Below are 26,409 nucleotides of genomic sequence, written 5' to 3' on the forward strand. Positions count from 1 at the left end.
AGCCCAGCAGGTCGAGGCTACGGTGACCGGGAGCGGCCACTGCACTCCAGTCAGGGCGACAGAGTGAGACTCCAACTAAAAAAAAAAAAAAAAAAAGAAGCCAGGATCATGTTGCCTACTTGCCATAACAATGCTAAGAACACTTTGTTGGAAGTTCACCATGGCTTGGCCGCTGAAAGATCAAGACTCAGAACCAGAAGTCTTAGATGTGGGGTCACATTTGCTAGAACCAGCTCTGTGTGACTCTGGACCAGTCTCAGTATGTCCCTCCCCCTCAATTTCTTTTTCTAGAAAATCCACCCTGAGTACTTATGAGGATTATGAGGACCAAGTGAGATGATGTATGTGAAATTGCACTCTAAATGTTAATGTGTGATGCAGTGACATCCACAAATGCATGTCCCTGGACACAGGCCTGAAGTGGAACTGTGACTCTGTTGCAGTCTCTGTGTTCTGCACCTGGTGAGGAAACATTCAGGGGTGGGAGGGATGTGGAGGACACAGACGGATCTGACTGGCTGTGCTTACATTTAAGGAACCTCTTAGGATCTTTTAAATTATTAAAACCAAAAGCTCTCACTTAAGTAAAAAACTCAGTTTGGAGTAGATGAAACCAGAAGGAAAATAGTCTACTTATACTGTGTTTTTTGTTTTTCTTTTTTTTCCTTTCAGACACACAGGGCTAGTCCTCAAAGCACAGGTGTCACAAGTGTTCATTCGAAGCCCAAGTCACCGAGCACTTCCATAACAATTAGTGTTTCAAAGTCTGGTTCTCACACCTACTGGCCTTGCTTTAAAATTGAATCAACTACAAAGCAGAGTCCGTGCTCGACCCAAGACCTTCCTGCCTCCCAGCAGGCAAGCAGCTGAATCTTTCCCTCCCTGCATCCTGGCGCTGTGTGTGCACAGCATGCCTCATTGTGTGATGTGTATTCCCGATGGTGGTCATGGGGTTCCCACCAGAGAATGACTCTGAGAGAAAGGCTGTGCCTCCTTGGCCCCCACTCAATCCCACACGGGGTCTGCCTGCTGCAGGCTCTGCCTCTGTGTGCACCAGATTGATGGCATCCGTGGCCGGGGAGTTATATTTTTAGTGTCCCTTGGAGTGTTATGTTTCTTCACAAACTCTTTTTTTAAATCTAGACCGGTCTTTCTTAAAGAGTCACAAATGGCTATAGCAAAGGTGGCTGTTAATGAGAGAGATTCAAAATTACTTCATGTGAATTATGGGAGAGATTGAGAGAGGGTCAAGTAAGGCACTTTCCTGGCAGGAAGTGCATTTTGTCCTTCTCCCTCCACCCTGCGTATTTTCAGCAGTGTATTTCCATTTAGAGAGTGGCCCATGGGACTGCTCTAATTAGATTCCATTGCTGCTGATGGAGACCAGAAGACAAAAGCAGGCATCTTTCTCCAGACCGTCCTGGCTGTGGCAGGAACAGCTCACTACCCAGTGATGGCGTTGAGCTCATTTACCTCCCCAAGATGAGACCGGGAAACATCACAGTTAATTTGCTTTCTCAGGATCGCACTGAGAGGCAGTATTGCTTCTCTTGTTCTTGTATTGTGAGTCATGTTTGTTAGCAAGGGAAGGCCTTGGTCTTACTTTTTTTTTTTAAAGATGTGGTGTGTAATTCAGGATCAGGTATACCAGTGGACGTCGTCCAGGTAAAGTTTGGGCCTCACTTGGCCTGGCTTGAGATCAGGTTACCCTTATTGATGTTGTGTCCCCACCCCCACCCCAGCAGTATCCCGCTACTGCCAGTCCTTTTCTTGTAGTATTATGGTAAATGTTCAGGGTCCACTTATGAGTGAGAACATATGGTACTCAGTTCTTTGTTTCTGTGCTAGATCACTGAGAATGATAGACTATAAATCCTTCCAAGTTGCTGCGAAGTTCATATGTTTGTCCTTTGTGACTGTGTAATATTCCATCGTGTATATGTACCACATTTTTTTAATCAAGTCCAGTTTCGATGGGCAGCATGCTTGGTTCCATGTTTTTGCTATTGTGACTAGTGCTACAATAAACATGTGCGTGCAGGTATCTTTTTTGTGGAATGATTTGAGTTCCTCCGGGTATATTCCCAGTAGGGGTATTGCTGCGTCTTATGGAGGGTCAATTTCTAGTTCTTTGAGAAATCACCACACTGTTTTCCATAGAGGTTGACCTAGTTTGCATTCCCACCAGCAGTGTGGAAGCTTGTTCTTTCCTGAGTGAACCTTCTCCTTGTTGGCAACACCAGAAAATATTTTCACCCTGATGTGCCTTACCCCTAATGAGGATTCCCTGACTCTAACCCTGGGAATGCTTGTTCTGTCAGATGCCTTCTCAGTGAAGGGCTGTAAGGTCAGATGAATTCAGGTGATTTTCTTTCTAGAAGGGCACAATCCATATTAGAATATCAAAGACTCCGAAAAGTCCTGCAAAATGAATTTTTTTTTTTGAGTTGGAGTCTCACTCTGTCACCCAGACTGGAGTGCAGTGACCGCTCCCGGCTACCGCAGCCTCCCAAAGGCGCGGGACTACAGGCTGAGCCACCAAGCCTGGCTACGAATTTTTAACTTGGCTTAATTTAGTGTTTTATTCACTCTTTGTTTGACAAATAATTTTAGAATGTGTCAGACATTCTTTTAGGTATTGGAATTAGCAGAGTACAAAATAGAAAACGTTCCTTTTCCCATGGAGTTTATAGTTTGTTGGGAGAGTTAGACACTGATCAAATAAGAAATATGGTAACCGGGCTCAGTGGCTCAGCCTGTAATCCCAGCACTTTGGGAGGCCCAGGCAAGTAAATTACCTGAGCCCACGGGGCCAAGACTAGCCCAGGCAACTTGGCGAGATCTTGTCTCTACAATAAATAGATAAAATAAATTAGCCGGGCATGGCAGCACGTATCTGTAGTTCCAGCTACTTGGAAGGCTGAAGCGGAAGGATTGCTGGAGCCCAAGGATTGCTGGAGCCCAGCAGGCCAACAGTGGGGTGGCTGTGAGTATGCACTGCACTCCAGCCTGGGTGATGGAGTGAGACTCCAACTCAAAAAAAAAAAAAAAAGAAAGAAAGAAGTATGGCATGTGTTGTCAGGTAGTGAGAGACGATAAGAAACACAGCGTAAGGGATGACGGCGTGGGGATGTGGGGCACTGTCTTAGGTGGTGTGGGTGAGGGCTCTGTGTAGAGGTGATATTTGAGAAGACACCAAAAGGAAGTGAGTGGGGAGAATAACTGCTATTTGGGGGAAGAGCATTCTAAGCAGAGAGAATAGCAAGTACAAAGACCCTGAGGCAGGGAATGTTTGGCATGTCAGAGGCCAGTATGGCTGGAGTTGGATGAGGGGATGGGGAAAGATGAGACCAGAGAAGAGGCAGGCCAGGCATGCAAGACGAAGGGAATTGGGGTGGGAGAGAAATCCCTGCAGAGTTTTTAGCAGGACAGTGATGTCTTCTGCCACACCACTGGAAGGGATTTACCTGGCCTCTGTGTGGGGAAGAGACTCTAAGGGGCAAAGCTAGAGCTAGGAACACCAATAAGGAGACCCTTGCAGCATTCAGGTAACATACAGTGGTGGCTTGTACCAGGTAATGAGTGGTGGAAGTGGTGATAAAGTGACAAGTGTTTCCTCAACATATTTGGTCATAAACCCTTTTTTAAAGGAATACATCTAAAATGTTTCTTGGAATGAATTTTAGGAAACACTGCTGTATATAATCAGATGTCCATCATGTATTTCTGTCAATTGCAAAAGTGCATTTCCATGGTGCTGATTTGCAGTGGCTAGCAATGCCCGGAAGTTAAAACACCAAAAAACTGATGGAAGAAACAGAAAATTTTAATTTTAGTGAATATGGTCAAGATTGGGTTGCACTATTGGCAACCAGAGGTATGACAGTAAGAGAATACACTGGGAATCTGTTTTTGTTTTTAGTTTTGTTTGTTCAGCATCTAACATGAGTACAGGTGTGCAGAAGGCTCCCAGTACATGTTTGTGTTTGTTTTTCAATTTCAACCTGCATGTATACACACCAAATTCCTGTGTCCTTTAATAAGCAAGTCTGTGGGTCATGCACTGAGTGCTGCACCTTCATTAGGTAGGGAAACATGGTGAATGACCCAGGAGGCCTAGAACTGGAGCCTAGTCCAGCTGGTACAATACCATCTCCCCTTTCAGTTCCCAAAGGAAATATCCAGACACAGACTTTATGATTATTCTCTTTTGTTCAATGCCAGTGCTACTCAGTCCTAAGAATAACTTCAGTTTGCATGAAATAAACAAAAACTATATTAAATTCCACCTTTCTGAAACAGAAAAAAAGGAAATTATAGGTGGCTCCTGCCTGCAAGCCCACATTTTGGGAGGCAGAGGTGAGAGGCTTGCCTGAGTCCACAGGTTTGAGACCAGCCTGGGCAACTTGGCAAGACTTCTTCTCTACAATAAATAAATTAGCTGGGAGTGTGGCACATGCCTGTAGTTCCAGCTACTTAGAAAGCTGAAAGGGAAGGATCATCTGAACCCAGCTGGTCAAGACTGCCATGGCCATGAGTGTGCTACTGCACTCCAGCCTGGACAATAAAGTTGAAAGGTCAGACTGAGAGTGGAAATTCATTTTTTCATCTTGTTCTTAACCCCTGACACAATGATGAGAAAGTAGAAGCTATGTTTTGGAGAAATGCGTACTTTAGATAAAGATTAACTTTGCCAACTTTATCTTTTCAGAAACACAGACTTCCTGATGCCAGAGTTATCTCACAGTGGCAATCAAGCTTGCCTAGAGTAAGGGGAACTTACAAGGCCTAAGACATCATGCATTGGGCAAGGATTGTCATGAAACTTGTAATTACAAAAGTTATGACGATTGCAGGACTTGTGACAGCTCAGAGGGGGAGCAGATGGGGATTTGATCTTCCAGTAAATTGGGCACTGTCTGTGGAGAAGTCAAGGATCCCCCGAAGCTACCCACTGGGAATGCGTAGGAGATAAGGGGAAGTGCCCCTCCATTAGCTCTAAAGAATGCCTTTTGGGAATGTCCAGGAGCACTAGAAACCTTGGCACACCCTTCTCTAGGGCCTATGATAATAAGGGCCGACATTAATGGGTCTCCCCATCACAGGGTCTCCAAGACTTTCACAGATGGTCGATAGGGAAGTCATGTCTACCTGATTACAACATCTCCAAGGGCTCGGGGGCTACGGGACCACACTCACCCAGGGTGTAGGCCCGCTTCCTGTCTGTGGGAAGTGAACTTTTCTTAAATAAATCTTTTCTGCTCTCACCTCTTTGTGTGTTGCTCGGGTCTCTGGATTACCAGCACACACCTCCGGCATGCCAGCTCCGGCAGTGCTGCGCCTCCCCTCGCCTCTCCATCCGTGTCTCCACCCTCACCCTATCCATACCCTAACAAGAGTGATGCCTCTACTTATCCACATTTTGCCTGGAGAGCTTCATTTAGACCCCACTCTGTCCTTAATATCATTATACCATGTGCGAGCACATAGCTCTTATCACATTGTAAGACAATTGCCTATTTGTTGGGTGTTGCCACTAAATAGAAAATCCCTTGATCTGTGCCTTTAATTTCCTTGTGCATGTAGTCTATGGACAGTCTACACCCTATTGTATCACAGGTGCTACATTGCTGGGGGTTTTTGAATGAGTGAATGAATGAATGTCCAGGATTGCCTTGGGTACTAAGAATGCAAGATGAGCCCAAACATGATCCTTTCCCTTACACAACTTGTAGTGTGAAAGGGTAGACGAATAAATCCTAACTTCTCTTGAAGCTGTTCCTTTGGGACCAGATCAGTTCTTATACATAGGTAGAATAGGCAATAGCCCACTTGGGAGATTTAAACCAAAAAGTCGCTCCTGTCTCCCAGTATCTAACTTACAAACTCGACTACTGAGCTTGAAATTCCACAATGTACATGTTTTCTTGGACTAAGAAATTGAGAGAGAAAGGCTTCAGGGAAGGAGAAGCACTTGAGGAACTCCTTGGCTATTATTTTCTGTGTCAGGTGTGAATTAGTTTAGCAGCTCTTTCCTCCAATGACAGTGAAGGAGAAGGTTCTGTTGTGTTAGTGAAAATGCTAAACTCTGTAAAATATTTAAGATGGTTTATTCTGAGCCAAATATGAATGACCAGGCCCACAACTCCGTACCCAGGAGATTTTGAGAAAGTGTGCCCACCGTGGTTGAATTGTAGCTTGGTTATATACATTTTAGGAGGAAAAGGGTTATAAGAAACCATAAATCAATACATGTGAGATTTATATTGGTTCGACTCAGGGAGGCAGAACATCTTCAGACAGTGGCTTGCAGATTATAAGTGGATTCAAAGATTTCTTGATTGGCAATTAGTTAAGGAATTTCCAAAGTAGTAAAGGAAATAGGTGGCTTGGGGAATGATAAGAATGTCAGATTTTGCCGGGCTCGGTGGCTCAGCCTGTAATCCCGCGCCTTTGGGAGGCTGAGGTGAGTGGATTGTCTGAGCCTGCAGGTTCGAGACCCACCTGGGCAGCAAGACCTCATCTCTACAATAAATCAAAAAATCAGCCGGGCGTGGTAGCGCATGCCTGTAATTCCGGTTACTTGGAAGGCTACGGCGGAAGGATCGCCGGAGCCCAGCAGGTCGAGGCTGCGGTGGCCGGGAGCCGCCACTGCACTCCAGTCTGGGTGACAGAGTGAGACTTCAACTCAAAAAAAAAAAAGAATGTCAGGTTTCTTGATATGTAGATGAAGCCTCATAGGTGGGAGGCTTAAGAGAAAGCAAGTAAGTGTCTTCAAAGTTGCCTGGAGTCTCCAAGAGACTCAATATTGCAGGATACTCAATAATTTAATTTTCCCTTTTAAATGTTATGTGATGTTATACCGGAGACAGGTTGGAAAATAAACCACATTGCATGGTTAATAGAAAATCTGCCTCTCCAAGCCCTTTAGAATTTGCAAGGTAAAGAAAGAAGGCCAGGGTTTAGTCCTCAGCTGGAAAAAGAGGAGAGAGCACCATTCTTCAGTGGTGACCTCGGTGACGGAGGCTGCTCTTTCTAATGCACAAGTTTGTACCTCCCTCACTCACAGTCTCACACACACCCCGGGTCTGTGGCAGCAGAGACCTACCTTGCACCACGTGTTCTCAGCATGCAGAGGTACTTACTACACACCAACAGAACTGTGAGCAGTGTGGCCTGGTGAGAACACTCATGCTCCAGCTCTCTGGCTTTGCAGAGGGCTCTGGGGGAACTTATGCAGCCCTCAAACACCTTGGTCTCAAAGCTGCACCCTCATTTAGCCACAGAGTGTGAGTCGAGGTGTTCTGGGAGTCCCTGGTGCCTTCTTCTAGGGCCACAAGCAGGGAAACACTGAGAGCAGTGTCCCTCGGGGGTAAGGACCTGGGTGGGCTTCTCCTAGTGCTGAGGAGGTGTTGAAGTAAACAAAAGCAGCTGCTGTTCCATTCAGCACCTAGGAGTCTTGCAAAATGAAAGCTTTGCTGAGGAAAACAGAGACAATGTGGAAGGAGAAAACATGTCATTTCCAGGCAGAGAGAGAATAGTGCAAGCCATGGAGGCTCTGTTTTCTCCTCTTGTTGTATCTCTGGGAGTTTCCTGAGGTCCAGGAAAAAGTGTCTGCAGTTCTCAAGGTCGCATAAGTGAGGTCAACTTGATAAATCTGACTGTACTTTTAAATTTCATTAAAACTCTGCAAGAATGCTGATCACACTGCCCTGATTCCCTCAGAAGAGACAGGCAGATGAGCAGCCATTCTTCTTGGAGCTTTTCTTCACAGTAGCACGAACACCAGGGGTCTACTCCTTCTAAACCACCAGTGACCTGGAACCAAATTAGGGTTAGCGGCCACCTCTCCTTTCCAAACAGGAAATTGCCAGCATGTCATGCTGCACAATGAATTATATTTACAAATTACATTTTGGCTCCTCTCTAAATTTGAGTCCACTAGCATTTACTGAGTAGGTACCAAAAGTGTTGCCTTTGGATGCTATTGAGTCTTCACTACAGCACTCTTTATTTCCCAGTTTACATATGTCACAAAGCTAGTAAGAGGCAAAGGGTGTATTTGAGCCCAGGTGTGTGTTTGGCTCATTAGGTCATTTTAATATGTCTAGCACACCTGTCTACTCAAGAAATGTTGTAGAGTTTCTGAATATTTTTAGGAATGACCATGAGCTTGTCCCACTGATGGATGACATGACAGCTTTTAGTTTCCCGTCTTTGGGTCTAAGTGATCGCTTCACACCAGCATTTGACTGGCTCTATAGCCAACTTTTAAGCATGCAAGGGAATTATGTAATGTATGGAATGCCTGGGTTCCTTCTTTTTCTTCTGCTTCTAGTGATGGTCTGGCAGAGCAAAGGAATCCCGGTCTTATTTCATGGCAGGTCTGGTGAGAGTGAGTGACCATGAAGTGAAGGAAGGTAGATGATCTCAGATACTTACAAAGCACCTCCCACGTACAGCCAAGAGTTGGTTTTTTATCTTTGCTTGATCTGCACTGAGGAGTCATCCCTCTGACATCCTCCTCCTTCCTCTAACCTGTCTTTATAAAGACATTTCCCCAATGTTGCCTTTATTTTGAAGTTGTCATATTCATTAGAAGATGATTGTTGTCCAAATAAAAAGGATAACAAATGTGAAACAGCAGGGCTTATGACATTTAGTAAAACAAAAGAAGGCATTGCCAATGTTTTAGAAAATAGAGTTTTATAAGAACTCCTTGTCTTACACTCCACTACGCAATATTCTTCTAGACCTTGTCACTCCTCTACTCTAAAGCCATATATCACTTAGAATAGAACCTGCGTACCTTATTGTAGCCCTCAAGACCCTGGGTGATCTGTCCCCTGACACTCTCTCCCTGACCCTGTTCAGCCTCCTGTTCTCCAGGCTGTTCCTGAGCTCAAGACCTTTGCCTTTGCTGTTCTCTGTGTCTGGAAAGTTCTGAGTCCCTGTGTAGCAGCATGGCTGCTCTAAGCAGGCTTCTCTTCAAGTTGCCTCCACTCAGAGTCTCCTGCCTTGACCACTCTTTCTAGAAGAGCAGCACTTCCTGCATACACCCTGTATCCCTGCACAGTCCAGCAAGGTAGCTCCTAGCCACATGTGGTCTTTTAAATGTAAACCACCCTGTTTTTATGAGGCAGCACAGATACAGAATATTTCCATCATCATGAAGGTTCTGTGGGACAGTGCTGCTCTAACTCCTTACCCTGCCTTATTTTTATTCACTACTACATGGAATTATTTTTCTTGGTTTTGTTATCTGTCACGCTTCTAGAAAGAAAGCTCCCTACAATCAGGATCTTTGTGTGCTTTGTTCAGTCTCTGGTTTTCAGCTCACAGAAGAGTGCCCAGCACACCTCAGGTGCTGAATGAGTACTTGCTGAAAGAGTGACGAGGTCTTCCAGGCTCCCGGGAAATGAGCAGAATTGCTGAGGGATGTTCCTCTCCTCCTTCGGCTCTTCCCAGCCCCTGTTGCTTCTCCCAAGGCCCAGCTTCCAGGAGGAACTCCGATCCTGGCTCTGTTTCTTTTTGAGTTTTCCCCCTCAAGATTCATAAGTCCCGGAAAGAAGCAGAGCTGACCACATTCACTTTGAGTGGTCATTGCCATGTTCACAGATGGCCCTTTCACATCTGGCAGTGACTGCTTAATGCCAGCAAATTCTGAGTCATTTGATGGAAGAGTGAGTTTCACTGTTCCTTAGGAGGAGGAATTATGTATGTCGGTTTGTAACTGATCATGCTTCACAGTGCAGAGTGTTTTGATGTTCCTCAGACATCTGGTTTCCCCACAGGTTGACAGGATCCTGCGGTCTCCTCACGAATGGGAATCCAGGAGCATCGCACTCTTCCTGGGTTCAACTGCAGGCACTCTGAGTCCACTTGCCAGTTCCTTCTGCAGTTGCTCCTCCGAACATTGTACCAGAGACAGGCCCAGAGCTACTGGAGGGCATGGAGAGGAAAACTGAGGGAGGGCTTTCATTTTCTTTCTTTCTTTTTTAATGTTCTAATGGAAATTCATGGAAGATAACACCTTCCTTAAAGAGCAGAGTTGAATCTCCTGGGAGTGTGAAACTTTGTATATCAAAAAGAGGCATTAATTAATTAGTTAATTGAATTTTATTTTATTATAGAGATGTGGGGTACTAGTGAGGACTAACTATATAAGTAGGTTGCATGCAGGTGAAATTTGGGCTTCTAACCGGCCCTCACTCCCCCGGTAGTGGACCAAGTAGCTTTATGTTGTCATCTGCCCCCACTCTCCTCCCTCCCCTAGCAGTGACCAGAGACTGAGATCCCTCCCTTGTGCTAATGTGACCAGTGTTCACATACCACTTAGGAGCCAGAATACACGGTATTCAGTTGTTTGCTTCTGTAGTAGATCACACAGTATGATGGTCTCCAACTCCATGTCCATGTAACAAACATGTACCCACTGAATCTAAAATAAAAATGGAAAAAAATAAAATAGCTCTGGGTCTTATACTCCACTAGGCTTTCTTCCCTAAACAAGATAGGCTAAGCAATTCTAGAGGCTATTGGAAGAGAAAGTAGCTAACAATAATCAATAAATATTTAGAGAGGGTAAGTCATGAAGAGTACATGCACTGATATTAGAACTTATAACAAGGTGATAAAAATTAAAACCAAATGGTATGAAAGCAACAGTAGATAAAATATCAACGGAGAATAATGAGAAAACTGAAGAGATTCTAACACATGTAGGAATTTTCTCTCTTGTAAAAGAGACATTTTAATAGCTTTCTGAGTATTTGGTTATTCGGTTTTTAAAAATCTTTTCCTCATACAATATAGCAAAAAGGTTCCAAATCTAAACATTAAACAATGAAACTAAATTTAATTAGAACAAATATAGATGAATATCTGGAAATTCAGAGGGCCTTAATAAACTTACTACAAGGCAAAAATTATGAACAAAAAAACACTTTTAAGTAGACGATTTAAAAATAGTTTAATAGCTTTTCGTGGCAAAAAAAAAACACTATAGATAAGGCCATCTGAGAAAAATATTTACAACATATATGACTGAAGAGCCTATATCTTTCTATATGAAGAGCTTTTAAAATTCAATAAGAAAAGGACCTCGTATTAATTTTCAGTGGTTTTCCAACAGATTGTCACAAACCGATAACTTAAAATACAGAAATCTATTCTCTCCCAGCTCTGGAGGCCAGAGTTCACAATTAAGACATTAGCAGAGCTACACTCTCTCCAAGGAAGGGACTCCCTTCTCGCCTCTTCCAGCTTCTGGTGACTCCACATGCCCCTTGGCTTGTGACTCTGTGACCAGTTTCTCCCTTCATCTTCACAGTACCTTCTCCCTTGTGTCTGTGTCTTCTCTCTCCTGTCTCTTAGAAGAATACTGTCACTGATTTAGGGCCCATCTGAATAAGCTGGGATGATTTTATCTCAAGATCTTTAAGGGAATTACATATTTTTTCAAATAAGGTCACATTCACAGGTTCTGATGGTTAGGGCATCTTTTTGGAGGTCATATTCAACACAGTTCAAACTTCAATGCAAAAATGGGGCAAAGGATAAACTATTTCACAAGAAAAGAAATGTTCGATGTCACCAATAATCAAATGCAACTTAAAATGATAAAATGCCATTTTTAAAATCTGATCTCAACAGTTAATTTCCAGTATAAGTGAGAACATAAGGAAAGGGGGCTTTCCTGTATGCTTCTGGAAGTTATAAATTGTCACCTTTCTGAAGGGCAATATGATATTATAAATAAAAAACATCAAAACTGAGCTTTCTTTTTGACCTCAGAAATTCTCAGTAAGATCTATCACACAGATGTGTATCACATATTAATGTTGCCAAAATAATGTAGAAAACTTACATGCCCAATGACAAGAGACAGGTTAAATGCATTATGGTATACCATAAATAAAAATGGTAGAGGAATACTTAAAAGCATGAGAAAACTTTCAATATAAAGTATGTGATTAAATCGGGTTATAAAAGTGTCAACATTGGCTGGGCATGGTGGCTCAAGCCCGTTATCCCAGCACTATGGGAGGCCAAGGTAAGAGAATTGCCTGAGCCCACTCGTTGGAGACCAGCCTTGGCAAGTTGACGAGACCTCGTCTCTAAAATAATTTTAAAAATTAGCTGGGCATGGTGTCGCATGCTTGTAGTTCCAGCTACTTGGAAGGCTGAGGCGGAAGGATCTCCTGAGTCCAGCAGGTCAAAGCTGCGGTGGCCATGAGCGTGCCACTACACTCTAGCCTGGGCATCAGAGTGAGACTCTAACTTCAAAACAAAAAAGTGTCAACATCTAGTCAAGATGGAAAGTGGAATACATGTTAATTCCTTCCCTGACACCCAACACCCTATTCCACATGCATGAGTGATACATTAAAATACTGTTTAGATAATAAATAGCTGACTTCAAAAGAAATTCTCAGATGCCAGAAATGGAAAGGGGAGACATGGCTGTGTGTGGGAGTTGACATTGTGCTTTCCAAGGTACAACCGGGACATGCTAACAGGCAGGCTGGGGACCAGAAACACACTGCCCATCCCCACCTGGGAGAAGGGACAGTCCACAACTGCCCACCATAGACAGAGGTGGGAAAGTGTCACCCACCTGAGGTGGAAACCCTCAGCCTGCCAGTATTTCTGTGCAATGTGAAAACCCAGAACTGAGCCACTGACAGAAAAACTAGCTCAGAAGTTTATGACTCTTATAAGGGCTCTAGCATAGGCAAACTCAAAACCCAACAGGAAAAAACAAATTGAGAATCATTACTATAGAAGATACATTCACAGTCAATAATTACTAAAAGTAGTAAAGTCCTGTCCTATGAGACAGTCACTAACCCAAAAAGTGGGAAAATTGACACCTAAAGAGTTAGAGATAATAATCTGAGAGGGGCTTCGATTCCACATGCACAGTAAAGATTTAAGTTAATCATATGTTCATGTATCTGCATAGTCTAAATAGTAAGACTATTGACTGTTAAGAGTGGACATCTCTGGGTGGTAGCAATATACATGGTTTTTCTTTTATTATTTCTGACTTTCTGGATTTAAAAAAATTTTTTATTGTGATAAAATATATATAACATAAAATTTACCACTTATCCATTTTAAGTGTACAGTCAGTGCTATTAAATATATTTATAATGTTGTACAACCATCACTACTGTTCATCTCAATAACTCTTTTCATCTTGTAAAACTGAAACTCTGTGTCCATTAAAAAAACAACTCCCCAATTCCCACTTCTCCCAGTCCATGGCAACCATCATTCTACTTTCTGTTTCTATGATTTTGACTACTCCAAGAATCTCATATAAATAGAGCCATACAGTATTTTTGTGTGTGCGACTGGTCTATTTCACTTAGCATAGTGTCCTCAAGAATCATCCATACTGGAGCATATATCAGAATTTCTTTGCTTTTTAAGGCTGAATAATATTCATTGTATGTGTATACCACATTTTGCTTATCCATTCATCAGTTGATGGACACTTGGATTGCTTCCATGTTTTAACTACTGTGAATAATGCTGCTATGAACATAGATGTGCAAATTTCATTTTGAGAACCTGTTCTCAATTTTTTTGTGTATATACCCAGAAGTGGAATTGCTGGATCATATGGTAATTCTGTTTTTGTCTTTTTAGAACCACCATACTGTTTTCCAGAACCTGTACCATTTTATATTCTCAACAGTGCAGGATGCTACCTTTTTTGCCAACACTTGTTATTTTTCTGCTTATTTGTTAATGGCCATCCTAATAGGTGTAAGCTGGTCTAATTATTTCTTAAATAAGTGTGCTTTAGTTTTGCAATCAGAAAGAAAATTCCTATACTAAATTGAAACCGGATAGTTCTTCAAAGGAGGATAATGCCCACTGTGACTCACATGGGAATATTCCTCCTACCAGGAAGTCCAGGACATCCAGAAAAGTTCATATTTGGGTCAGGTTTGTTGTTTAAGTGAGGCCTTTAGATTTCACTAATCTAAAGTTTGTGGAGATTTGGACAACTGCTGAGCTCAAGTTTACCATGGTATAGGAGGTCCATTCTTCACAGAGCAAATTGATTGTGTCAAAATTGCATAAAAAAGCATGTAAACACACTTAAAATCCAACTTTCCAGGTTCTATGAATGACTTATTACTTAAAAATATGCAGATATGCTTTTTTTAATATTCTAATTTTGTAGTGAGTCTGCTTAAAAATTGTAAGCTATTACATTGGGAAAACTTAGATTCAGTTTTTTTGTTTTTGTTTTATTTGTTTTTGTTTTTGTTTTTTTGAGTTGGAGTCTCACTCTGTCGCCCAGACTGGAGTGCAGTGGCCGCTCCCGGCCACCACAGCCTCGACCTGCTGGGCTCCGGCGATCCTTCCGCCTCAGCCTTCCGAGTAGCCGGAATTACAGGCGTGCACTACCACGCCCAGCTGATTTTTTGATTTATTGTAGAGATGAGGTCTCGCTGCCCAGGCGGGTCTCGAACTCACGGGCTCAGGCAATCCACTCACCTCAGCCTCCCAAAGGTGCGGGATTACAGGCTGAGCCACCGAGCCCGGCTAGATTCAGTTTTTAAGAGACTTGAAAGAAATACTGTATTTTATTTTAGAAATATTATTTTAATGTAGATTTTCCGCCTTTTATCCTGATTCTCTCAATTAGTTTTAATTAGTGTTATGGTATTTCATAATAGAGATGTCTGAATTTTAAAGGGTTTTGTGATAATCTTAATGTAGTATCTTCATTGTGTATAATGAGGACTACTCCTTGGTGTCATGTTGGGGGTGGAGTATCCGTTATTAGGAAGATTTAGAAATGGTTGAGTAACAAATTTAAGCAAGGTTCTTTATAATAGGCTTTGCACTGTGGCTCTCCTAGAGAAGGACATATGAAGTGTGAGACAGAAACTTCCCAGACTTATATGACCCTGATATTAACTTTCTCCTCTCAGAGCACCTTATAAGACCACATATTGCAGATTGCACTTAGGGGAATGGCTGATCCAGACGATTCCTTCAAGAAGAAAGGGAGGATCTAAGAGTTGGCCTCCATTTGTGATTGTATCCTGATTTAAGTTACTGTTTCCAGCGAACTTTCACTGTGATAGGGAAGACCATCCTTTCTACTAGCTTTTCTGTTTCATCTCTCCGTTTCCATCACAGGCTTCCATTTCCACTAAAGGTGGTAGATGTAGTGGGTAAGTGCTTGGGCTCTGGCGTAGGACAACCTTGCTTTGAATTCTTACTGTGAAGGTTTCCATTTCCCCATCTGTAAAATGGGCATTTTAAAAATGCCTACTCCATACGATGGTTGTGAGGAGTATTGTGCAAATACATCTGGAGTGCGTAGCATGTGGGTGACATGATGTAGGTTAGCTGTTACTGCTATCATTGCCATATGCATGGACAATGATTTTAAAGCTGCATAAATCCAGTTCTTAGAACAGTGAACTCTCACAGCATCCAGAAGATTCTAGAGTGTTTGGGGGAAGGAGGAACTATTCAGGATCTTTTGATGATGATGAGGTGAAGCAGAAGAAAAGATGGAAAGTTTGTGGTGGGGTAAGGCTGAGGAAAACATCTGTGTGGGGGGAGTTGTATAGGGTGGGAGCACGTGTTTGATCATTTTAAAATAGTATTGTAGTGGTGCTGGATACATGCTGTTTGTTATAAACCATTAAAGAAGAAAAAAACTTCTGTTTTTGCAGAGGTTTGTATGACTTATTTTTTATATTTTACATATTTGTGCAAATGATTGCCACACAACAGTTGTGACTATATCAGATGCACTTTGCTATCAATGTTATTTGCTTTAAACAGTCGTTTCTGTCAGTTCAGTTTTTTGTTGGCTGCGGGTCCTATGGCTTAGCACGACAAGCCCAGCATCAGACAGGTGGTCACTACGTGCTGTGGTAGGAGACACTGCTAATGCTCTGACTCCCTTTGGTGCCCCTGTGCTCTCCCTGCCTGGCTTCCAGGTGCCTTTGCTTCTCTTGCCAGCACCTGGACCTCCTCAGAGGTTGGTTGTTGGGCTCTGGAGAATTTGGTTCAGAAAGCAGAAAGCTCCTACATTCCACCCACACCTGGGGTGGCCCTAACAGAACTAACAGACCTAGGGGTAACAGACCTAGGGGTAGAGCAGACAAGCAACACCTTTGCCCTGGATTGGGAATAACTCTGGGGCATGATTTTGATTCCAAGGATCCTCTGCTGATCAAGCTAAAGCTAGCACCTTGGAGGACTCTGCTTCCTTACCCCCTCTCCAGCCCACTTCCCCACCCCCTTGCTCTTTAATACATGACTTGCACTTGACTCCTATGGCTGGGTCTGCTCCTGGGGAAATTGAATTAAAAGCACTTAATATATGTCAAATTCTGTCCTAAAAACTGCATTAAAAAGTCATTTAATCCTCACAGTAACATAATTATTATGACCCTTATTCCATGGCAAAGGAAACCGACTTACATCAATGAGAAGGGGTATTGTGTACTCGACTGGAGGTTACTAGAGTTTCATTGTTTTACCCACTCCCCTGCCCTCCTGGCCAGACACCTCATTGGACATGGCTATATTGTCTTTTGAAGTATAGCTGCCATCTTGGGGTAGTTTATCTGAACAAACAAGTTCACAATTTGGAAGTATTATCCACAGAAAAGTCATTGATGAAAGGTATCACAACAATTCTCCTTATTTCAGAACAGACAACATGATTTAGAGAAGTTATAAAATAATTTTAGTACAGGAAAAAAGTTTACTAAATGACTAGGAAGAAGACTGCTGCACTTATTAAGACCTCAGTGAGAACACTGCATGAGGCAGATGAGGATAAAGGACAAGGCTTGGGTCAGACACGTCTGAGCTGGAGCCCACCACCTCCTCTGGCAGACTTCGCATTCTTGGGCTAGTTATTTAACCTTGCTAAGCCTTAATGCTGTCATCTGTAAAACGGAGGCTATAATATCTGTTTTGTAGAATTGAAGCAAAGATTAAATGAAATAATAAAAGATGGACATAAAGTTCTTAGCACAATGCCTGGCATATAGTAAGTGCCAAATCAAGCTGGCTTGTTTTGTTTTGTTTTTCACTGAAATGGTGCCTGGCACATATTATGTAGTATAACTTGGCAATTTATTCCAGAAGCAAAAGTATATTGTCTGCAAACGGAGATACTATACAAAGCTGCTCGGGGACCTTCCTGTAGGCCCCACCCACCTGGTATGCAGGCCTTGAGAACTGCTGCTTTAATTCGGTGAGAACTTCCAGCTGACATTTTTCTGGCGAGCTGTGGAATCAAGCAGAGTTTTTCCATTTTTCCATGTATTAGAGTAAGCTTGCAGCTGTAGAATACAACTCTGTGGCCGAAAATCTGCCCATTAGCCAAGCATGCTGCACATTTTCCAAGACTGCGTTATAAAGATGATATAAGCTTGGTTCTTTTGTTTAACTTTGTATTTTTAGACCATTGTAGATTCATGTGCAGTTGTAAGAAATAATTCAGAGAGATCCCTTATACCATTCATCTAGTTTCCCCCTATGATAACAACTACAAACATCTGATTTTATGCAGAATTTTTGAATAAAATTGCCCATTTTATGAAAGAGAACAGCAAAATCATCTTTGTTTTAGTAATACTGAAAAGTAAAAGAATGAGTCTCTTTCTTCAAGGCTCTGAAAATTTAACTTAGCACTGATTTTTGGGATGACGAACCCTGAGTCAAAAAGAGAACATATATACAAAGAAGGTGTGCCAAAAATATGTATACGCCTCATAAGTATGACGTTCACTCAAAAGATGGCATTAACCAAATGAATGCTGACCGGGCTTGGTGGCTCAACCTGTAATTCCAGCACTTTGGGAGGCCCAGGCAAGTGGATTGCCTGAGCTCAGGGGTTCAAGACCAAACCGGGCAACTTGGTGAGACCTCGTCGCTACAGTAAATCAAAAATTAGCCGGGCGTGGTAGCGCATGCCTGTAGTTCAGCTACTTGGAAGACTGAGGCAGGAGGATCGCAGCAACCCAGCAGGTAAAGGCTGCAGTGGCCGGGAGTGTGTCATTGCACTCCAGTCTGGGTGACAGAGTGAGACGACTCCCACTCAAAAAAAAAAAAAAATTGCTAATGTCACCATGTGACAGGCAAGACAGTCAAGAAAATGGTGGAAGCACAGTTGAGTGAATGTCATACTACACATTGCTACTTTAATTCAATTCAAATTCAGAAAGTAATACATAAATAATATCTCTTAAGTTGTGTATACGTTTTTGACACTCCGTGTACATATGAGAGAAAGAAAGAGAAACTGATATACACAGATGCCCCAGAATTAAAATGCAAGAGGCTTTTCAAAAATGAAGGTGTTTACTTGTAAAATTCTTGTTTTGTTTATTATGGCTAAAGTGGTTAGATTACGTAGGGAATTACAATTGTCCACTCTACTGATCATAACTATGACTTTGAAGACACCATGCCTGTTGTCTACCGCGGTGGTGGCTTCCACATAAAGACTTTTTTGGGGCAGGGGTGACAGCTCCTTAAAGCCTGTGGCTCAAGAATATCTGTGGCTGAGAACAAAAACAGAGAATCCGAATGCAGCCCACTTACTTACCTACAATTCCTTCGCGAGAGCCATGGCAGAAGCTTTCTGTCAGGAAAGGCACAGGGTGGAGCCACACAGTGGGTCAGGCCCCAACTTCAACTCAGCAGGCTTCGGTCTCTCTTTATGGAGTTTCCAGGCTGGTCATGGACGGGAAGCAGCTGATGTGCAGCATCTGATGTGATCAACCACGCTTGGATAAGACTGCAGTTGGTTTTACTTGTTGTGTGAAATGTGCCGATTCTGCAGTCAGTTTTTTTGGTTTTTTTTTTAGTTGGAGTCTCACTCTGTCGCCCAGACTGGAGTGCAGTGGCCGCTCCTGGCCACCGCAGCCTCGGCCTGCTGGGCTCCGGCGATGCTTCTGCCTCAGCCTTCCAAATAGCCGGAATTACAGGCATGCGCCACCACGCCCGGCTGATTTTTTGATTTATTGTAGAGATGAGGTCTCGCTGCCCAGGTGGGTCTCGAACCCGCAGTCTCAGGCAATTCACTCACCTCAGCCTCCCAAAGGCGCAGGCTGAGCCACCGAGCCCGGCCTGCAGTCAGTTTTTAAAAGTAAGAAGCACCTGGCTATTTCTAATACTGTCATCCCCACCCTTGCTCCCGCCCTCCTGGGCTCCCGAGCCCCCATCCTCAGCCTCTTTCTCACCACCTTCTGGACGTTTCTTACTGCCCTCGTGGGTTCTCCCTTCTCTCCTTGCCTCCTTTTCTCTTCCTCTCGGTCCCCCAAAAAGAGGGAGCAGGAAGAACAAAAAAATCCTTTATTAAAGCATTTGGTAAAAGTCTTGCAATCAGATGTTTATTTTCATTTCATTTTGTCACCTTCCAAAATGCAGGCCTGTGCAGACCCATGCTCCTGGTCACAGTTCATTTATAAATAGACATCTTTTGTCTTTACTGCTGTGTTTGTTAGTGACATTTACATGGCATTAAATGCATGTTTGCAACTGCCACTTGCCTGATGTTTTATACTGAGTACCAAAAGAAAAAGTAGACATGGCCATTATATGGTCAGTGTTTGGAATGCAGCCAGAGCTTAGGGCTTGGGGACTTAAAAATGGGGAAGAAAGACTTTTTAACCTTCATATCACCTTGGTACATGGGTGGTCTGACTTTGGCTTACCTGAGCCACCAGATGAGACTGCTCAGCGGACAAGTGGACTATAAACCACTATAAGGTCAGTCCGAATCAAAGGAGCCAAGACTTAGGGGACTGTCAGTCCGAAAGAAAGCCAAATGGTGGATCATGAAAGGCTGCCAACTCTGCTAGCAAGACAGCAGCTAGCCAGTGTGGGAGGAGGGATGTGTGTGTGCATGTGTATGTGAGTGCGTGGAGGGGGTGTCCAGAGATGAAGAGAACAGAGATGAGGTGGACTTGTGAAGGCTCATCAGAGGGAGCTTCTTTATCCCTCCTGGCCGTGGGATGGTTTCTGAAAGGGTAGACCCCACATGGAGCAAGCCATACGTTCTGATTCAATATCAAATCATTCGATGAACTCTGCTGATTTCCTCTGGGGGAAACACTCTGTCAGTGTGGGGTGCCATGTGAAATTCTGTATCATCTGTTGGAAGGAAAGTATGGGGGAAACTGAATTTTACACACATAGCTGCTTGATAGCAACTGTGTATGGGGTCACTTGCTTGCCCCCTTTTTTTCCTTTTTCTTCAGCATGAGGAAATAAGGCCCAGGAGGGTCCTTCTAGTCGTCTGGTTTTGCCTTTGTAGTGTATGCATGTATCGTTGTGTCTCTGAGCAGTATTATTTTTCTCAATCTATGTATATCTTTACACTTTCAAGATATGTTGAGGGCGCTTTCAAAGGTGCAAGAGGCTCTGTTTTATTATCAGGGGAATGCCTGTGTAATGTTACCCTGGAGATAACATTAAATTAAAATGATAACATCAAAGCAAGAATATCAAAACGAAGCAATCATAATAGCAACAGTAGCAACCCTTCAAGTGCTGAGCACACTCAAGCAGCGAACCAGCATAGTGTGAACAAAGGGAAAGCTAATTCCATGTTTTCATCTGTGGGGCAGTAAAAAGAGATAGCGAAATAGATGGTGAAGAAGCCGATGAAAGGAATGCTAACTGTCTCCTCTGGCTCTTCTTTTGCAGTTCTGTTCTGAGCCCCAAGTGGATGATGCTGTCAGGGCTGAGCCCCTGAACAGTCTGTGGAAACTTTCCACCTTCTCTTTGGCCGTGGTTGAGAAAAGATGGAAGACTCGTACAAGGATAGGACTTCACTGATGAAGGGTGCCAAGGACATCGCCAGAGAGGTGAAGAAACAGACGGTCAAGAAGGTGAACCAAGCCGTAGACCGTGCCCAGGATGAGTACACCCAGAGGTCCTACAGTCGGTTCCAGGATGAAGACGACGACGACGACTATTACCCTCCTGGGGAAACGTATGACGGGGAGGCCAATGATGATGAAGGCTCAAGTGAGGCCACTGAGGGGCACGATGAAGAGGACGAAATCTACGAAGGGGAGTACCAGGGCATCCCCAGCACCAACCAAGGGAAGGACAGCATAGTTGCGGTGGGACAGCCCAAGGGCGATGAGTACAAGGACCGCCGGGAGCTGGAGTCGGAGAGGAGAGCCGATGAGGAGGAGCTGGCCCAGCAGTATGAGCTGATCATCCAAGAATGCGGCCACGGCCGCTTCCAGTGGGCCCTCTTCTTCGTGCTGGGCATGGCTCTGATGGCCGACGGCGTGGAGGTGTTTGTTGTTGGCTTCGTGCTGCCCAGTGCAGAGACAGACCTGTGCATACCAAACTCAGGGTCTGGATGGCTAGGTGAGTGCTGAGCACAGTTGCCCACATGTAGGGTAAACACTTTCATCTAGAGCACTGCATTTTTTCTGACAAATTTTTTGTTATTAAAAAAATTTAACTATGTGTAAGAATCAAAATAATTGGATGGTGAAGACCCGTATGTTTGCCACCACCTAGATTCTATAATGAATGTTTATTATGTTTTCTTTATCATCTAGCTATCCATCAATCCGATCTATTTTTTTTCTGCATTTCAAAGTAAGTTAAAATATACTTTAACTTATAATAGCTGCATTTGTCTCTCCTTTATTAGTTTCCAAAGATATGTCTTTGGAAGTTAATAAAGCTATTATATGAAATGTATCTTGCACCTTTCTAAACACAGAGGTTAATTTTATAAAACTCCGAAAAATGTGATTTCAAATTTTGTGTCAAGTACTGTGGTTTTAAAGATTTTAGGACCCTGCTATTTTTAATTTTTCTATAATCTATGTGTACGTTTGCTTATTTTTTCAATTAGCTTTACTTATAGAATTTTCTCTAGGTAACTTGTCATCTTTTTCAAGGTTTCTACCTTTGTATCTAAACTGGAAGGAACTCTCTTCTTCACATAACTTAAAATCTATTTCAAATCATATTATATTTAAATAAGTGTTAACAATAATATGACCTCTCTAAAAAACGTCTAGTCAGCAGACCTGATTTTCATTTTAGAGTTACCATGCACTCAGGTTCATATTCTTACAAAGCTGTAGTTAACACTCTTGAGTTAGTGCAAGGGAAAATAAGAGGGTGAGAAAAAAGACAAATATCCCCAACAGTGTAAGAGACCTCTTCAAACACTTGATACACAAAATCAGGGACTTCCAAACTCCTTTTGCAAATCCTGCCCCAGATGCATATTAAATCTTTCTGCATTTCAGAGTCTGTGAAAGAACGTAAGAATATTTAGTATCTGTATTTCCAAGGGACTTCTTTAAATGAAAGCTTGAAAAACAAAAGTAAGCCGGGCTTGGTGGCTCACCCTGTAATCCCACGCCTTGGGAGGCTGAGGTGAGTGAATTGACTGAGACCGCAGGTTTGAGACCCACCTGGGCAACTTGGCGAGACCTCATCTCTACAACAAATCAAAAAATTAGCCGGGTGTGGTAGCACGCACCTGTAGTTCTAGCCACTTGGAAGGCTGAGGCGGAAGGATCGCTGGAGCCCAGCAGGTCGAGGCTGCGGTAGCCTGGAGCAGCCATTGCACTCTAGTCTGGGAGACAGAGTGAGACTCTAACTCAAAAAAAAAAGAAAAACAAAAACAAAAGTATATCATTCTTTTTGTGGAAACCTAGTAACTTTATGAAGCAATGTTATTATCACTGGTGCTGAGAAATTTTCTGGGTGATTAAAATTAATTTGCCATTTCCTAACTTGCCTTACGACAACACAAGAGAGAGAACCACCCTTGAGAAAAGTATTCACATCTTTTTATTCCTTTTACATTTGTTTCTTTTGTATGACCCACTCCTAGCATTCGGCCTAGCTAAAGAAAATGGATCCACCAAAGTAGACTGTGACAGTGCGGGGGTGGGAGTCAGGGGCACCATTTGCATGTCTTTACTGGTGGACTCATTCGTGTGTTCAACTATCAAAATGCAGGCATCACCATGCTTCAGAGATAGACCCCTGGTCATTTGTCAAGTGATCATTTCAGTTGGTCTGTTTTGTAGCTAGGACTGTATTTTGTTGTTGTTGCTGCTGCTGTATTTCTTTTGGTGACCAAGTATATCCAACTATAAGCCTGAGCATCAAAATATTTATCAAGATTTCGCTAGAGAAATACATCAGCAGCATGTTTAAAGATAGATCCTTAGAAACACATCCACACAAATGTTTAATAATTACAGGCTTAAATGTAAACATTTTTTCCTACTACAGTCCTAGCTCTCATATCCGAAACATCCAAGCCCAGCATGCCCTTACGCCTTTCTCTTCTGGTGCTGAGTGAAAGCACAGTGTTACAAACGGCACTTTTATCAGTCTGTCCTCTAAACCTAGAAACCCTGATGATGTTGCCCACCTCCAGGTGGCATTCAGAAGTGTAGATAATGCTGCAGAACAATGGAAGCACAGATATTTTCATCTATCCAGAAATGTTGCCTGCTTTAGTGAATTAAAAATGTGTCCCCAAGAGTGCATACTTTCACTCAATGTTGTGAGCGCCCAACAGAAGCATTTTAATGGTTTCATAACTGTGCCTTCCAGACTTGCATTTCAATTATTTTGCCATTGTAATTTCACTCATAATTGCATTCCAAGAGTCTTTTTTAGACAAGCATTTAAATTGTTTTGTCATTTTCATTTCATCAAATAATAGCTTTGTAATATAATTACCACACCAAGTCATAGCAATAGGAGCAAAATACAGGAAAGAAGGATGCATGATCCATGTTTGGTGGCATTTTGAGGACATAGATTTGCAAGATAATTTCTCATTTGCTACTAAGCACGGTGTCACTTTCCTCAAGGAAAACCGCCAACAAAAATATGACCCAATTTATGTTCTAAATGTTTGGGAGATTGAGCCTCTCTTTATGTTTGCTAGAATATTGACTTAGAGGTAGCTAGGAGCCTACCATAAGTGCATGTGTCTGTGTGTGTGGTTTGTGTGTATATATAACATTGTTAATTGGACTGGAAGAAGTTGGAGTAAATATTGAATTATCTAATGAGCTGCTCTTTGGGGAAACAAATGCAGTTACTTTAAGATAATCCATTCACTATTGATGAAGTCTATTTATTAAACGCTTATTGCGTGCAAAACCCAGTATTACCACAAGGGACAATGGGATGAAAAGAAGAGATACTTTCTCCATACTATAACTGTGTCCCAGTAAGCTATAGTATGGTGAAATCACAAATGACTGCAGATTCCCAGGATAAGGAAGCAAGGATCAGTAGACTGAAGAGAAGTGCAAATAAAGAGACTTGCGTATGCAGAACACGTCCTGGGATAAGACCCTGATGAAGGCAGTGGAGAGAAGACCTGGAGTTGAGAGGTACTTCACAGGTAAAGTCAGTGAGGGTCTGCTCGTTGGTTAGTTAAGAAGGAGGAGGAGGGATTAGTTAATGAGCTACCTTTCGTTAGTTAATGAACGGAAGACAGTTCATTAAATTAGGTTTTAGCAGGAGGGAGAAAGAAGAAAATGTTCCATTGAAGACCTCACTCTGGGGTCCTTGGAGACAGTTGAAGAGGAGTGCCATTGGGCTGCCCCCGACTTGGGCTGAAATGTCCAGAGGTGTGGAAGCCATCTCATCTAAAACAACACTGCCAATGACCCTCATCTAAGAGGGAATGATTTTCTGCTGAACGTTTCTTATGGGGCTGGGCACGGAAGAAGACACCATAAGAAAGGCAAAGAAGGAGACACCATAGAAAGAAGAGTAAGCAGAGAGAGGGGAGGTCTGGAAGGCATTGGAAGAAGGCAGGAACGCACGGATCTCAGGTGCTGCGGTCTTGCAGTAAACGCTGACACCAGCCGTCAGGGCTAGCAATTAAGGGTCATTGACCACTGCACATGCCCCTTAGGATGAACACAGTGAGCACAAGGAACACAGTGGGCCAGGCTAGGAAGCCTTTACGTCTGTGCATTGAATGAAAATACATCCTCTAGGTTCCCAGTGCCCGGTCCCATGGTGCCTAGAATATCAGACATTTTTCCTTGCCATTGCTGTGCCTTGGAGCAGGTGCTGTAGGAGTGAGGCCTCTTGTACCACGACAGACGTGGTTCGGTCCAAGGGTTGTTGATGGGACGGGTTGGTTTCTAAGATCACCCCCAGGCAGAAAGGACGTGACCATTTCTGGCTCAGCCTTATCCTGGCCTTTGCTTGGGGTAGCTCCTTGCTGGCTGTTCCTTCCTGACATGGCTCCATCAGGGCTTGACCTCCCTCATGCTGGCTTATTTCCTAAGATCTACCCCCACAACCCCCCTCCCGACACAGTGAAGCAGATCAATCATTATTGGTTCAACTGCTTTCTTTCTGAGGGTTACAAAGGTGAGTAGCATTTAGGAACTGAAACATTATCATGACCAGGCACTGCCCAGTATAAAATAGATGGAAAGCAGCATGGTCTGGCCCACAGCCTACTTGATAACTAAACCTGAACTCATTAATAGCTAAACATCTTGAGTGCTTCTTTTCTTCTCTTCAAGGTAAAAGTCAACGGCAATTCCCACATACATGGGTAATTTCCAGGACAGGACTTTAGCAGCATGACTGGGACTGAGTCATATTGCTGTAGGAAGAAAAGTGAATGTTGTTAAGAAAACTAGAGGTAGTAGGAACATTTTATTCAGTAAGCATTAACTGAGCACCAACCACGAGCCAGGTACATGACAAGATACATTGGAAGGATATTCTGATTATGTTGTGATTTTTGTCATTCAGCAACTTGTGTTTTTGTTTTTGTTTTACAATGTAAAGAGTTAAATTTTAGTACACTATTTTTTTTCTATGACAGAAATATTGAATAAAATACTGTAGGATCACAAAGGAGAGAATCATTAGGTTTACCTCAGGAAATTGATAAAAACTCATCTAGGAATTGACATCTAAACAGAGTTTTGAGGGATGAATAAAAATTTATCATGCAGATAAGAGGGAGAATAGCATTCCAGGAAGGTGTTACAGTTGCCAAAGGGCCTGGACTTTGTAGGGAATTACGCGAGGTTAATTGTGACGGGTAGTAGTTTGGAGCTGACAGGTCAAGTTGTGGATGTATTGTGAAAGACCTTAATGCCAAGACAGGGGGTTTGGATTTTATCTTGTAGTAAGTGAGAATGGCATAATTAGATCCATGTGTTAGAAGGCCACCTCTGGCAACAATCTGGGGAGTGAATTGAATGGGAGAGAGACTAAATCAAATGAACACGGACTCCCCCCACCCCTACCTTTTATTTTTTCCTCTTGTAGAAAAGGTAGTTTCCTTGAGGGCAGAGCTGGATAGATATAACCTGAATGATCACATCTTAATTTCTTTTTTTCCAT

At 42.9% G+C, this 26,409-nt stretch overlaps 1 protein-coding gene across 1 annotated transcript in view; it reads left to right on the forward strand.

The window, feature by feature from the left end:
* Positions 1-26,409, forward strand: part of SV2C (synaptic vesicle glycoprotein 2C) — a 226,635-nt gene that overhangs the window by 27,985 nt on the left and 172,241 nt on the right. The window contains exon 2 of the mRNA XM_008054324.2: positions 20,719-21,396. Coding sequence (XP_008052515.1) covers positions 20,817-21,396 — 580 coding nt within the window. The 5' untranslated portion in view covers positions 20,719-20,816. The remainder of the gene's footprint in view (positions 1-20,718; positions 21,397-26,409) is intronic.

The sequence above is a fragment of the Carlito syrichta genome, unplaced genomic scaffold (assembly GCF_000164805.1).
Source record: "Carlito syrichta isolate Samal-C Ts95f unplaced genomic scaffold, Tarsius_syrichta-2.0.1 Scaffold289542, whole genome shotgun sequence".
Classification (NCBI taxonomy): Eukaryota; Metazoa; Chordata; class Mammalia; order Primates; family Tarsiidae; genus Carlito; species Carlito syrichta.